The 14652-nt window shown below is 35.9% G+C and overlaps 1 protein-coding gene across 1 annotated transcript in view; it reads left to right on the top strand.

Annotated features, from left to right (window-relative positions):
• LOC148121126 (UDP-glucuronosyltransferase 2B7-like) overlaps window positions 1-14378 on the top strand; it is a 41734-nt gene extending 27356 nt beyond the window's left edge. The window contains 1 exon segment of the mRNA XM_087908919.1: window positions 14096-14378. Coding sequence (XP_087765045.1) covers window positions 14096-14363 — 268 coding nt within the window. The 3' untranslated portion in view covers window positions 14364-14378.
• Window positions 14379-14652: the final 274 nt, after the last annotated feature.

Genomic DNA, 14652 nt, shown 5'->3' with positions numbered 1-14652 from the left:
TGTCTTGTCCTTTTTTTTGGTTTCTCACGGAGTTCAGTGGTCAGTACCATATTGTCTTCCGTCTCAGGGTTCAGTGGTCAGCACCACATTGCCTTTTGTCTTGGGGTTTAGTGATCAACCCCACATTGAGCACCATTATGTTAGGGCCCGTGGGTCCCAACATAGAAAACTATTTTCCCTAACTGAACTGGAACAGAGGTGCAAGGAATAATCAGACACAATTTACATGGTCATAACTGAAGGGCATCTCAGGCTTCTCCCCATCTTGAAGATCTACATAAACTCTCTCAATCCCTGCCTCAACTGAGGTGGGATACCTCATTAAAATTCTCTTCCCAGAATGAGCTGCTAGGGACAGCACCTGCAGTTAAGTCATCACCTTCATCAAACACCTGGTTTTCTACATTTATAACCCCAGGTGATCTACATTTATAACAAAAGAGAAGGATTAGCACATCCTGGCTATTGTTGAGGATACTGACAGGCTGTCTGCAGGTCTATGTGACCACCTGAGGGGGGCCTATGGTTTCAGAGCTTGGCTGCCACACCATTATACAAATATGGACCTACAATAAATAACATTAAAAAGAACAAAAGTCTTTGAGGGAGAAGGTAACGCAGCAAGTTGAATGCTTTATTTTAAAACCTAAACTGTCCCTGCTCCAGGAGTAGTGAGATCTGGGGCAATGGGACTGAAAATGAGGCAGGATAAAGTATTAGGCTGTAGTCAACTTTATTCAGAGAATCAGACAATGTATACGCTGAAGGTTAAAAAAGGTCTTATGAGCAAAACACACATGAGTTAAAGCTGTATACAATCATAATGAGAAGTCCTGTGTGGAAAAAAAACCATATTTTTCCACTGAGGCACACAAAGAGCAGTCTATACATTATCTGGATAACAGCAGCAAGCAGTGAAAGACCCCCAATATTGGAAGCCTCTCACTCAAGCCTGGGGATAACACCACGCCCCCCCCCCCCCCAGTAACTCCCGAGAGACCATCCTTGCTGCAATCACACAAGGTTTAATGACAAGTCCACAAGCCGGAAACCAGTGCACTGGGGCCGAGACTCATAAGCCATGCAGGGGAAGAGTTCGACACAGAGTGACTGGGAAAAGTAGTTTTCATAGGAAGAAACCACACAGCCCAGTAATCCGAAAGGGGGGCAGGGAGGGTATCACAGAAAATTCCGAAAATTCCAGTGATGATTACAAGGGGGCAACTCCCTGTCTCTCAAGATCATTCTCAAGGTCATAATCAGCTAGTTCCTTTTCTAAAAATACCAATGATAATTACTAGGGGGTGATAATGACTAGGGGGAATCTCCCTGTTTCTCAAGATTACTCTCAAGATTACAATCTACCTTTATCTTCAGCTAGTTCCTGAAACCCTGAAACTGGCTAATCCTTGATTTCTGATTCTTCTCTTCCTGCTAGATTTTTGGCTCTATTTTCCTGCTAGGGGGATCTGGATTTATCCAGGCCTTTCATCTGTAGTGGTTACCCTGAAGTAAACCCACTCCTTTCTACTACATCTGGGAGAAGGGCAAAAACACATTCCAAGAAAAAATAGGATAAGAAGATAAATGTAAAACAGTTTTCTATCCTTCTATAGTAATGTATAAATAAAATTTGAAAACCCATACAGTTCTGTAACTCTCCTCAAAACTGATTATTAGTCAGACATAATATAGTACAAGGATCAAAGCCATATGATTGTTGTCATTGAGTCCTCCCCTGATATACTGATTGAACAAGAAAAGGAAGGTAAGAAATTAGTATTATATGGACCTCATGGTGTAAATAAATCCATTTCAATGGTTTATTATTTTGTGCTACACTACCTCTAGAAAGACAATTGTGTGGTGAAAATAAGTTTAAAGGCAGCAAAGGATCCACATTGTGGGGGCCCACAGAAGTGGTTCCACTCCACACTGAGCAAAGGTCAAGAGAACTCAAACCTATTTCTGTTTCTTTAAGGATAAGATGGGTTTGACCCAGGGATTGACCACCTACAGGATACTTGGTCTAAAGGGTAGTCACTGTATGTCTTGCCTAAGACATTAAAATGCTTGTCTTAGGAAATAGAGTTGACATGTGAAGTACTAAAGCAAGCAAATGTTCTATTTGGTCTTTATGTCATGTTAAATTACTCTTTTGCTTTCTTCCCTCTTTTTTGGATTGGGGTATATAAGCTTATGAAAAACAAACAAGGGGAAAATTCAGTATTCAATATCCCTGCTGCTATCCTAATGTCTCTGTATTTCTTTCATATTTCTGTTGCTCCTACCTAAGTTTTCTAATCCATGTGCTGCTACCCTGGAATTTGCAAAACCTGTCAGGGCTGAACCCCGACAATTGTCACCCCAAAAGGTGTCACTCCAACTTGTTGCTATGATGCTACACAATATACAAATGCCTCTTTTAATTTAAAAATCAAATAATTATAATTCTTTCATTACCACTCAAGATAAAACTAAGAACTACACAATGCTTTCTCTCCTTTCAGAGTTTTAGACAGATTGGTTAGGTCATAATTAGGCATTCATAAAGTGGTATATAGAAAATTAACATGCTCTAATAGTTTGTGAAAAGCATTGAATGGTTTTAAATTTTCTAATGGACATTTGTGGGGAAGGTGGGGTGTTGCTTAGCAGTGTTTCTAGTAACTAGTTATCCCAGGAATTATACAACATCTCATTGCTGAACTTTTTCAGGTGTAATAATAAGCCCATATTTATGTAGTACATCGTGAGTCATATCCTACATGGATTGTAGCTTCTCTTTGAAGAAGACTAACAGGACACCATCCACATAATTAATAATATTTAATGAAAAAGAAATAAAAAGATAAGAAGAAGATATAACTGTTCTTAGGTATGCTGGAAAAGAAAATTTATTATAGATATATGAGAGAGCATAGCCTGAGGTAGGGACAGTGACATCTCGAAGAGTCCAGAGAGGTCATGACCAGACTGAGCTGGGCCAGATGTGAAGAGGGGAGAAGGGAAGGGAGAGGGGAGAGAGCGGAATCATGTGAAGCAGCCTGGAGACCAAAAGCATGAAAAAGAATAGGTAATCATAATGGTTGGATTATCCAGGGAAGAACAGCCCAGCATCTTGGGCTGGAGAATTCAAGATAGGGGGCAGGGTATGTTAGCCAGGAGGGTCCCACAGGTGGGGACTGAAGGGTACAGGGAAAACTAGGCAGAAAGATCAACTTTGCAATATGAAATAAGCGCCTTAGCAATTTGTCCAAGGTTTGAACCTAACAAATCTAAGCCCACCTAAGGGAAGGCCTCCCTCACAGGCTCTAAATTATTGGTACATAGTATTGACACATAATAGGGGATTTTGTCATGTCTTGGGTTAATACAGTCTATTAATGTCACAACTGAGATCCTTTATGGTTGAATGAAAGAACAGAAAAACCAAAATGTAGATCATTATGAGGATGAATATGTATAGTAAAAAAACCACTTTTTACAAATGCAAAACTATTAAAGGCCACCAATAGCAGTCTTAAGGTAAAGCAGGATGTAAAGTTCCCATTGGCCACATGGTGGCATTAACATTTCACAACTCAATCATCCATCTACCTTTAGCAGAATAGTTTTTAATTAAAAATCCAGGAGAATTCCAGGGAGAAATAGGGAACTCTATGTGCCTGGTTTTTTACTGTTCTCTGACAAATTTGTGAAGAGTCCATATCTTTTCCTTAGAAATAGGCCACCGAGATGTCCAGACAGAGTCACTAGGTTTTTATATAGTTTTTTAATCCTATGAAATACTAAGTCGTACTTATGCCCTCATCTACTTGGGAATATAAACCACATAATCTCTTGCATCTGTTTTCCTAGTGTTTTTCATTTTTGACAACTCAAGCTTTCATTAGAATTTCAATTGTGGAGAATGGGTATCATTAGATGTAGAAATTTAGATTTCTGCATGAGTCTCTTGTAGAAAGCCTCTTTATCAAAATTAATCAGAATATGAATAACACGAGGCTGGAGGATTTCCATTATGTCTTGTAATTTTGTAGCATTCTGTTTCATCTTTTAGAACTCATAGCTCAGAATCTTACTAGAGTTGAATATATCCCCTGTAACAAGCCACCCAGGTACCCATTTTTCCATGCTTATAATAGAAACATCAGTCCCTTAGAACTAATTAATACTGTAATGATTTTTCCCTTTACTTTTAAGTACAATAATGGTTTATCATTGTTCTTTAGTAAGGGCTTAAATCTACATAGTCTTACTTGTACTGAGTCCTTGGTCACAGAGCATGTTTCTTTGTGAAGGGCTATATAGACAATAGTAATAACTACAATTTTTCTTCTGCCTTAAATGACCAATTAGAAGGCACGGTATTCAAGACTGTAGTTTCCCCTGTTAAAACTTCATCATTGATTCCTGTATGAACTATGATTAAATTCAAGGATAAGCTACTGAAACCCAATAAAATTCCAACTCTTTGAGGCAGTATAAGACCCCAATATTCTGTGTGTAACCTGAAAGGACATTTAAGAGAGGAAACAGCAATATTTAAGGGCGAGGACTACAATACCAGAACTTCCTTGAATGACATCTTGAAATAGAAGACTAGTTTGATTATAATCTGAAGTCTGGTATCAATGTTGTTATTGTTGCCTTAAAAGCCTCTAATTTTGTGGGGCCTTTAGGGGACCTCTAAACATGTTTTCGTACTGTTAGCTGGTATTATTTTTGTTTACAGGCAATGTATTCTCATCCTTACCAAATTTGTTTTAACATTTCTTAACCCAATGTTTTCCTTCCTTGCATATAGGGTAAAGCCTGGAACTCATTAATTCTGAACTTACAATTTAAGGGCAGTTTGACATTGCTTCCTCAAGTGGCCACTTTCCTAACATCTATTTTTGTAATGCAAAGATTTTTATACCAGCTAATTTTGCTCTTTGTTTGTAGATCCCTACATTCTAAAGTAAATTAACTTCGGATAATCCAGAACATTTTCTATCTCTGTTTGAGGCATAATTAATCCTTGGTAGTCTTTATAAACATAATCAAAAGCTAAGTATTTTAATAATAACACTTGAATTTGTTCCCCCTTTGCTTGATTTTCAATAGTATCTTTGAGTTTCTCTATGAAATCAACCATAAGGCTCAGAGGGACTTTGTATATCTACTACATTCTTAGACCTGAAGTGAGATTCCAAATCAGCTAAATCCAGGAAGCCATAGCTACATCCCTAATGTGGGAGAGAGCTGTTGGAAGCATATTATGCAGCTGATAATCTGTTGATTCCAATCTACCATTCCCCATCAGCATTTCATATGTGACATTTAGGATTACCCCAATCCTAGTTCTACAACTTTTTATGGGCTTTACCCGCAAACCACACTTGCCACTGAAGAAGTTTGAAAGGGCTAAGAACAGTTTTAGCAATTATATAAAAATCATACAGCAACCATTGTGTATTATTTTTCCAACCAAAACAATTCATAACTACATGGAGCAGTAGATTCACAGAAAGATCAAGCCTTCTTAAAATCTTTCATTTTATCTATGTCTAACCCATGATAAACACTTTGATTTTGTAGAAATTTTACTGGAAACACAAAGCTCAGCTCATGAGGCCAGGAGACCAGGGAGGAATTGGTAAATTAATTCCTTTTTCCTGCCATGCCCTACCATGTCTAGGTTGTAAGCTTAGCTTTTTTATAGGCTCTCCAAAATCCTCGTCAAAATTAGAAAGAATGCAAGATTAGGTTGATTATCTGATTACTTACCCACACTTCAGAAGTGCCTTTAGGCAATACAGCAAACATTTTTAAAGGAGATCCAAAAATTGAGCTGAGGAAGCCATCACCTGAATAGTTGACGCTGGAGATGTATTTACTTGATTTTACCTACACTGGGAAATTACCTTTCTTTACTAATTGTAAGATGTTATTATCCATCTAGTTCAAATCAATGCCTAAATCACAACAAATTGAATGGGAATCTCTTCCCCTTATTTATATGCCTCTCCAATATTCTGTCAGATATTTCTTCATCTAAAGCACCTTCTCTTGGAAACTTGGGGTTATGATCATAAGGAATAGTGAACTCTATTCAGAGAATCAGACAATGTATATATATTCTGAGGGTTTAGAAAGGTCATATGAGTAAAGATCACATGAGTTGAAGTTGTATACGATCAGTCGAATAAGCCATGTGTCACCAAAAAGTTTTGCCATAGAGTCTTACTTAGATATTCATTGCTCTGAAGAGACATGTAATGAAAAAATACACTTACATGTTCTACCTCATTTAACCATTATCATCATTAAGGGAAGAATGGGACCATCAGGCAAACATGGTGTTCAGGCTGAGCTTGCTACATCTTTCAAGAAACCGGAAGTGCCAGGTTTGAATTTAACAAACATAAGCCTGAGGAAAAGTCTCCCTCACAGGCTCTAAAACCTTTCCTGCATAGAATAGACACATAATAGGGAACTATGTCATGTCTTGAAAGTAATAAAGTACAGGTATCAGAGCTGAGCTCCTTCATGATTGAAAGAAGAGAAAAGCCAAACTGTACCTTATTATCAGGATGACTATGTAAGTATAAAAGCAATCTTTTAAATGCAAAACAAAGGCCAGTCTTTAATAATAACTGTCTCTGGGTAAACCAGATGTAAAGCTACCATTGGCCACATGGTGGCATTAACATTTCATAAGTCATTCAATCATCTTCATTTGCCAGATTGATTTTAAATTATAAAACCAGGAGAGTTACAGGGAGAAAAAGAGGTCTCTATGTGCCTATTCTCCACACTTCTTTGACAACTTTGTGAAGAGCCCATATATTTTCTTTAGAAACAGACCAGACAGGGTCACTAGATTTTATATAATTTTGACTCTTATGAAAAACACAAGTCATGTTTATAATCTTGTCCTCATGGGAATATAGGTTCCGTAATCCCTTGTAACTCTTCCTAGTTCTTTCATTTTCAATAATTCAATATTCTCATTAGTATTTCTGATTCTGAGGTCGACTGAAAGTCACACTGAGATAAGCTTGATTCAAAGTGACCCCAAAGCACATCCCACAGTGACATACTTCCTCCAGAAAGGCCACACCTCCTGATATTGCCACTCCCTCAGGGGGCCATTTTCTATCAAACCACAACAGAAATACACAAAGGACAGTTTAAATTTTATCTGGATAATAAAAGCAAGCAGTAGCGGTAAACCTGAAATAGATCCACTCATGTCTGCTATACCTGGAAGGAGGGAGAAATACACTTACCAAAAACAATCTAACATTTTGAAGAAATTGAGGTCACAAGATTCTTTCTTATTTTCTTAGAGTGCTCTCTCAAGCATTCAGGATTCTGCTCATGTGACTCCATTCCTGGATCATGTTCTGAAACTACACTATGCAAAATTAATCCCTGGATGGACCAGATGACTCCATATTCTAATTGGTCAACACAATGGCATTTTTTAAAGAACTTCAGACCAGAGAGAATTATGGATCAGAAGTATTTGTCATGAATAAATAATAAAAGATAGAAACTTGAAATTCAATGAAAATAACAATAGGTAAATAAAGTAACCACCCCAAAGCATTTAAAATATAACAGTGTTTAAAGTAGACTATTAGAACTGTCAAAATATGTTCATATAAAATATTAGTTATTAATAATGTGTGACTCTTCTCTGTGAATGAATTTTATCACTGTGGGAGTGTATTAAATATTTTCATGCGTCATTCGCTATCTCATTTGTCTAAATATCTCTGCTTAGAAAAATGATTATTATGTTCAACCTGACTGAATGTAAAAATAAGCACAGACTCTACTGGCACAATCTTCTTCTCAGTCTCTCTAGAGTTTGTAATATTTACCCTTTCTGATATCTTAATTCCTCCTATGGGAGGTATTTACCTATGTTATAATTAAACATAAATATATCTATTTTTACTATTTCTGTTTTTGAAATTATAATACAACAGCATTATATCTCCCTTTTCATTATTCCTCCAAACTTTCTCATATCCATTCTCTTTACTCTCCTTCAAATTCTTAACATCATTTTTATCAATGCTATTACACACATATAAGCATATGTATATATATATATTTATATTCCTAAATATAACTTATTCAGTCTGTATTTTGTATAATGCTAAATTTTGCTACAGAAACAAAAATTATTTATTCTTTAACAGGTTCTATGGAGATTTGAGGGCAAAACACCAGACACCTTAGGACCCAATACTAGAGTTTACAAATGTCTCCCCCAGAATGACCTTCTAGGTAAGACTCTTGGAACAAAATTATCATAGTTGATTTCAAAATCCTTTATATCATACTTAATGAATGGATTATTTATTAAAATAACAAGTTCTGGTATGCAGTTGGTCTTTTTTAATATCCATTTTTTTTCTTAGCTTCCATGCACCCCATGTGTTCAATTGGAAATCAGAATTTTATAGTTCAACTCTCAAGTTAAAAGCAATTCTGCAAAATATTTCTCTGTAAAATTTAGTTTCGTCTTGCACTGAGACAAGAAAAACTTCACCGAGGTTATGAGTTTAAGAATCTTCACATGAGTTTTTTTTTTGGGGGGGGGGAATGAGGAGGGAGGGGAAACAGAAGTTGTGACGTAAACTAAACTAATACATTTAATTAATAAAAAAGAATCTTCATGTAGAAAATCTCCTTTCAGTTCTTGATAGTGCACATTCCTCATTTCATGTCTATGACTGCTAATTAATGTCAACCTGAATTCATTTTATTCTAGGTCATCCAAAAACCAAAGCCTTTGTAACTCATGGTGGAGTCAATGGGATCTATGAGGCAATCCATTTTGGAATCTCTATGATTGGCATTCATTTGTTCACAGAGCAGTATGATAACATTGCATACATGGTAGCCAAAGGAACAGCTGTTTCTTTAGATTTTAGAACAATGACAAGAACAGATTTGCTCAGTGCACTGAAGACCATCAAAGATAATCCTTTGTGAGTATAACCTTAATATATATATATATATATATATATGTTTATAATTAATCATTATTCTTACTGAAGGCCAAAGGTGCAAGAATTGTCCTAAGGCAAAAATATGAAGGGACAGAGACAAATTAGGGAAAAATTCAGTGTCATAGGTTTTTCCCTCATTTTGTTATTACTTTTTATTTTCATGTTGTGCCATATATATCTTTCCTGTGTAAATCATACTGATCCTAAATGTGCAATCCTTTTACTTCATCCTCTACACTGCTTGTCCAGCAGGCATATGGCACCAGCTCTGGACAATTATTATTTTCAATTCCTTTAGTAAAGTAATTGGTCAGAGTTTAAAGGAAAGTATAAAACTTAAATAGCCAGTAAGTTAAGTGAAATGAAATGTTGGAGGGGAGAGCCAGTTGTTTGTTTTTTTGCTGCCCAGACCTGAAATAATCACAGAAACACTATATTAATTAAATCACTGTTTGGTCCATTATCTTTAGCTTCTTATTGTCTAACTCTTACATCTTAATTTAACTCATTTCTATTAATCTGTATATCACCATATGACAGTGACTTACAGGGAGAGTTTCAACACATCTGTCACCAGCATAAGCTCCATGGCATCTGTCTGACTCTGACTTCCTCCTCCCATGCTATAGGCCAAGCCAGTTCTTTATTTTTTAACCAATAAAAGCAACACACAGACAGAAGGACTCTCACACCATTTTCCCTTTTCTGTTTAAACAACAAGGAAGGCTTTAACATAGTAAATTACATTTAATAAAACAGTTATCAAGCAGGAATTATAGTTACAATATTTTTATCTTTTATAAAACTATAAGTATATAGTTTTTATAAAACTATAAGTATAAATTCTTCAACTCCATCAAAGACTCCAGAAGGATATGACATTGTCTAAGTAAACAGGAGATATAATGTAAGCAATTTCTAAAACTGTAGAATTGAAGGGACATCTCACTGCATGGATACAAGGTTCTTCTGTATTGTTGGGGCATCTTCAGCCTACAGGCCCATTGTACCCAGCAGACTTTTTCATGAAGCAGGAAATTTTAAAGGTACTTCTGCCTATATTGTCAATTTGCCAGTAACATTCTTCTGTGTCCTGCAGAATGTCTAGCAGACTCTTTCACGTAGCAGGAACCCCAAAGAACTATTTCACCTTTAGGCAAGTTCAGCAATCATTTCTCTGCAGGTCCTGCATGTCCATTTATCTGGCTACACAAGAGCAGTTTCTTGTCCAAATGACTAACAAACTTCATAAGGAGCCTCTTTGATGCCCATCTTCTTCTAGAAGTAGCTTATCCTGCCAGGTGGAGATGTGTCTCATTGTCATGAAAAGTCCTATTTTCTTAAAATATTTAAATGCCATATTTTGCAGGTCTCTGAAAGATTTGAAGAATACCTAAATGAAATATGTCTCTATAGATCTAGAAAAACTAACACGACTACAAGCTTGACTATTATAGATGGCTATCTATTAACCTATATTTCTTAATTATACATTATATTTTTAAATGAACTACACAATCATGATACCTTAATCAAGAGCAGAAAAATACATCTAAGATTGACCTTAGATTTGTATCAATAAACCTAGGTCCATACAAATGCAAATCTCTATAATGTATCCCCCTTTAAATTTAAAGAGACATTTATGAATAATATTTAACAATATGGGTGTAGTTTTTCTCCAAACTGCTTCCTGCTGTTTATTGGAAAAAAGTAATCTTTTGATGGGTGTTCAAGGTAACCTTCCAGGGGAATTGGTTCATCAACCAGTCTGGAAGCAATCCACAGGTTCTCAACCTCTGTGGAAACAAGAGAAGAACCTTTTTTCCAAAGTAACATATCCTTAGACTCAAATTTGGAAGTCATGACACCTTTATAATATACATGCTGGTTTAGCTTAGCAGTCCATACAATGAAATGTCTCCTTGTACTTAACTCCTCCACAGTCAAAAAATTCAAAGAAAACAAATAGTATATATAACCCAGACTCTGCGAATTTTCCATTATCTTTATGTGGCTTATTTTTCTTTGGTATTCTGTGACTGTCTGTACTCTATCTATTTAAAAACTTTGTTTTTTATATGATTTACTTATTTTACAACTCTCTATACTGTTTTTTCTCTCTCTCCCCCAAGGTTATGTACACTTATCCAACTCTGTCTCACTTAGAGGTCTTTTATTTCTGAATCTGTCCTCTTATGTATCTGTAATTCTTTATTGTCCAGGAGTGTTTCTTAAAACTTAATCTGTGCCATTACTATGGTATACATGGTACTATCTGCTTTCTTGGCACAGTCCAGCATGGCAGAGCTGTTTGCTGCCTCTGAGAGCCATGCCCGAAAACCCCATTCTCAGGTACAGAGTCAGTCCATGCCACCATTAAGTAAACTGCAGCCATCTGTTTACAGACCCCCATCCAAATACTTCATCTTCTGAAAGAGTCAGAGGTGATACTGGCAGCAAGGCCTGAAGGCTGAATTTTCAAAGTGGTTACAACTGAATCAGAAAAACTTCTCTTAAGGGAGCTGTAGCACACTGCCAGCAAACAGCATGAAGCTGTGTTAAGCTCTGCATGTTTTGTGTCTAGAATTCCTTTTCAAGTTTTCTCAGCTTTTACTTGGATACTAGTCTAAAACTTTGACAATAATTTGTTGGATGGTAGAGCCACTTGATGGTTCCTGGCTGTCCGTACCCAAAACACTCAAACCAAAACTGTATTAATTAAATCACTGCTTGGCCCATTTGCTCTAAGTTCTTATTGGTTAATTCTTACATATTAATTAAACCCATATCTATTAATCTTTATATCACCATACGGCAGTGGATTACAGGCAAAGTTTCAGCATATCTGCCTTCAGTGGCAGCTCCATGGCATCACTCTGACTCTCCCTTCCTTCTCCCATCATACAACCTAGCTTTCCCCACTTAATTATGTTCTTTCATGCCATAGGCTCAATAGATTTATTTATTAACCAATAAAAACAACACATAGACAGAAGGACTTCCCAAACCATTTTCACATTTCCCTAGCTAGACATGACAGGAACTTTGCAGGTAAGCCACTGCCATGGGTGATATACAGATTATTAGAAATAGGTTAAATTAATAGGTAAGTGTTATCCAATAAGAAGCTAGAGCTAATGGGACAAGTAGTGATTTAATTAATACAGTTTTTGTGTGATTATTTCAGGTCTAAACTTGCTGGGTGGTCAGGCCCTCCTTGCTGGGTAGTCAAGGCCCTCCTTGCAACAATGAAATGTTAGAGGTGATACCAGATATTGTATACCTAAAAACCATAAGAAAATATTACACCAGAGAAATTGAATGTTATAAAAGAGATAGGTAACAATTATGAATGTTGTAACTTTCTACATCAAAATAGCATAGATATTAACATAAAAGTAAGTGTATGGTTAGATATTTAAGTATGCAAGCTGTTTTAGGATAAATTTAAATAAAGAAAATCTACTACTGTGAAGCAAATTAACATGTTGATAATTATTTTTCTTTGATTAAAAAACTCCATTTACACAAAAAGATCTTGTTTAGGGACCTATGTTGTTGACAATGACTATAGATGTCATACTTATTCAGATTTTGTTAAGGAACTATGTTGTTAAAAACAACTATTGGTGTCATCATTATTCAGATCTTGTTTAAGTACCCATGTTGTTGAGATTTCATGAATGTAGTTTATCAAAGAAACAACTTTAGAGCAGTTCCCTTTGGCTTTTAAAATCTTTCAATCCTCTCTACTGTTTTATACCACAAAAGCTAGTTTTCAGATAAAGGGATGTCTAGCTGAGGGGTCTCTGAGCTCTGCTTCTGAATTGAATGTTCATTCAGCAATAGAAACTTACTTTCCACCTTTGGAGAATAAGCAACATCAAAGGTTCAATGTTTAGGGAGTTTCTTTGACAGACCTGGCCAACCTCTTAAAAAATTAGGCTTGAAAGATGGCTCTGTGGATAAGCAAAAGTCTACTCTAGCAGAGGACCAGAGTTCTGTTCTCAGTACTTACATCAGTTGGTTACACACATCTGTAACTCTAACTCCAGCAGATCTCATAACATACTTACACAAACATATATACACACAGTTTACACACTTTACACAATACTCTCTCACACACATATTTAAAAGTATTCATAGCTAGATTGCTTTACCAAATATTCTCGTCTGTAATTATTTCATCACTAGAATCAAATATATGTTTCCATGTAAAAATTGAATAGTATCAACATTAAAAAACACATAAAAGAAAAACATGAACAGCAATTGCAAGAATTTACTCTAATTCTTGTTTACAGTAAGAATAATTCACAGAATTCCAAGAGTGAAGAGAATCCTACATAAATCTAATCTACATGAGAAGTAGAAAAAGACAATATCTCCTTAGTAAAATGGGAGCATGGGGACCTTCAGGGAGAGTTGAAGGGGAGGGAAGAAGCAGGCAGCAGAGCAGAGAAAAATGTAGAGCTCAATAAAAATCAATTAAAAAAATGTTTTACCTGAATAGAGGAAAACTTCATTTTATTTTTTCCATTTAACAGTTAAAAACTAGAAGAAGAAATTTATGAAAAGACCAAGAATCCACTAAATGAATAATCACTGCAATCTACATTTATAATCCATAAGCACTAATAAGTGGTTAATACAAATTCCTCATTAAACCCAACTTCTTAACTGCTTTGCCCAGATATGGACCACAGTGAAAATGACAGGCATCATTGTACATTTCCAAATTGTTCTACTGCTCTGTATGGCTACACTAGTAATTGCTTTCTCAATTTTTAGGTTTCAAGACCTCAAAAGCTAGCTCCTTTATTTTGCTTTGGGGTGCTAATTGAGTCTGATCTCTTACTTATGAATATTTGTCTTTTCCTAGCATTTCTTTTATATTTAAATCCTATGTGTTGAAGAATTTCTAGATGATGCAGTATTTAAGAAGATCTTTACTGTAATAAACACAATTTTCTTTATATTTTCATATAATCATCGTTATGATACACATAAATTTATACACATATGTTTTCTTCTATCTGTAAATTAATACCCATCGTATTTTCTTTTAGCTATAAAAAGAATGTGATGCTGTTATCAACCATTCACCATGACCAGCCCATGAAGCCCCTGGACAGGGCAGTTTTCTGGGTTGAGTATGTCATTTGCCAGAAAGGAGCCAAGCACCTGAAGCCTCTTGCCTTTAACCTCACCTGGTATCAGTACTACTCTCTGGATGTGATTGGATTCCTACTGGCCTGTGAGGCAGCTACAATTTTCCTCACTATAAACTATTTTCTTGTTTGTTTACTGATTCTTTGTAAAGAAGGAAAAGAATAAAAAAAATAAGACTTCTTCACAACTCCTCATTTTGGATGCTTTTCAACAGCATAAATATTTCCAACCAGTACCTGCTAACATTTTAGTCTATATCTCTACTGTTAGAAGAAAAAGCAATCTTGCAAGCTACAAAAAAACTTTTCTAACTCGGTACACTTAGAGGTAAAACAGTGTACCCAGTGATTAGCATATGTGATTACTGCCTCATGCAGAGTAAGAGACATTTTTGTCTCTTGTGATTAATGTTTACATCTGATAGAATCTGGGTTCTCATGATCAAATCACCTGT

The sequence above is a fragment of the Myodes glareolus genome, chromosome 8 (genome assembly GCF_982192425.1).
Source record: "Myodes glareolus chromosome 8, mMyoGla1.1, whole genome shotgun sequence".
Lineage (NCBI taxonomy): Eukaryota > Metazoa > Chordata > Mammalia > Rodentia > Cricetidae > Myodes > Myodes glareolus.
This window is presented reverse-complemented; position numbering and strand designations above follow the sequence as displayed.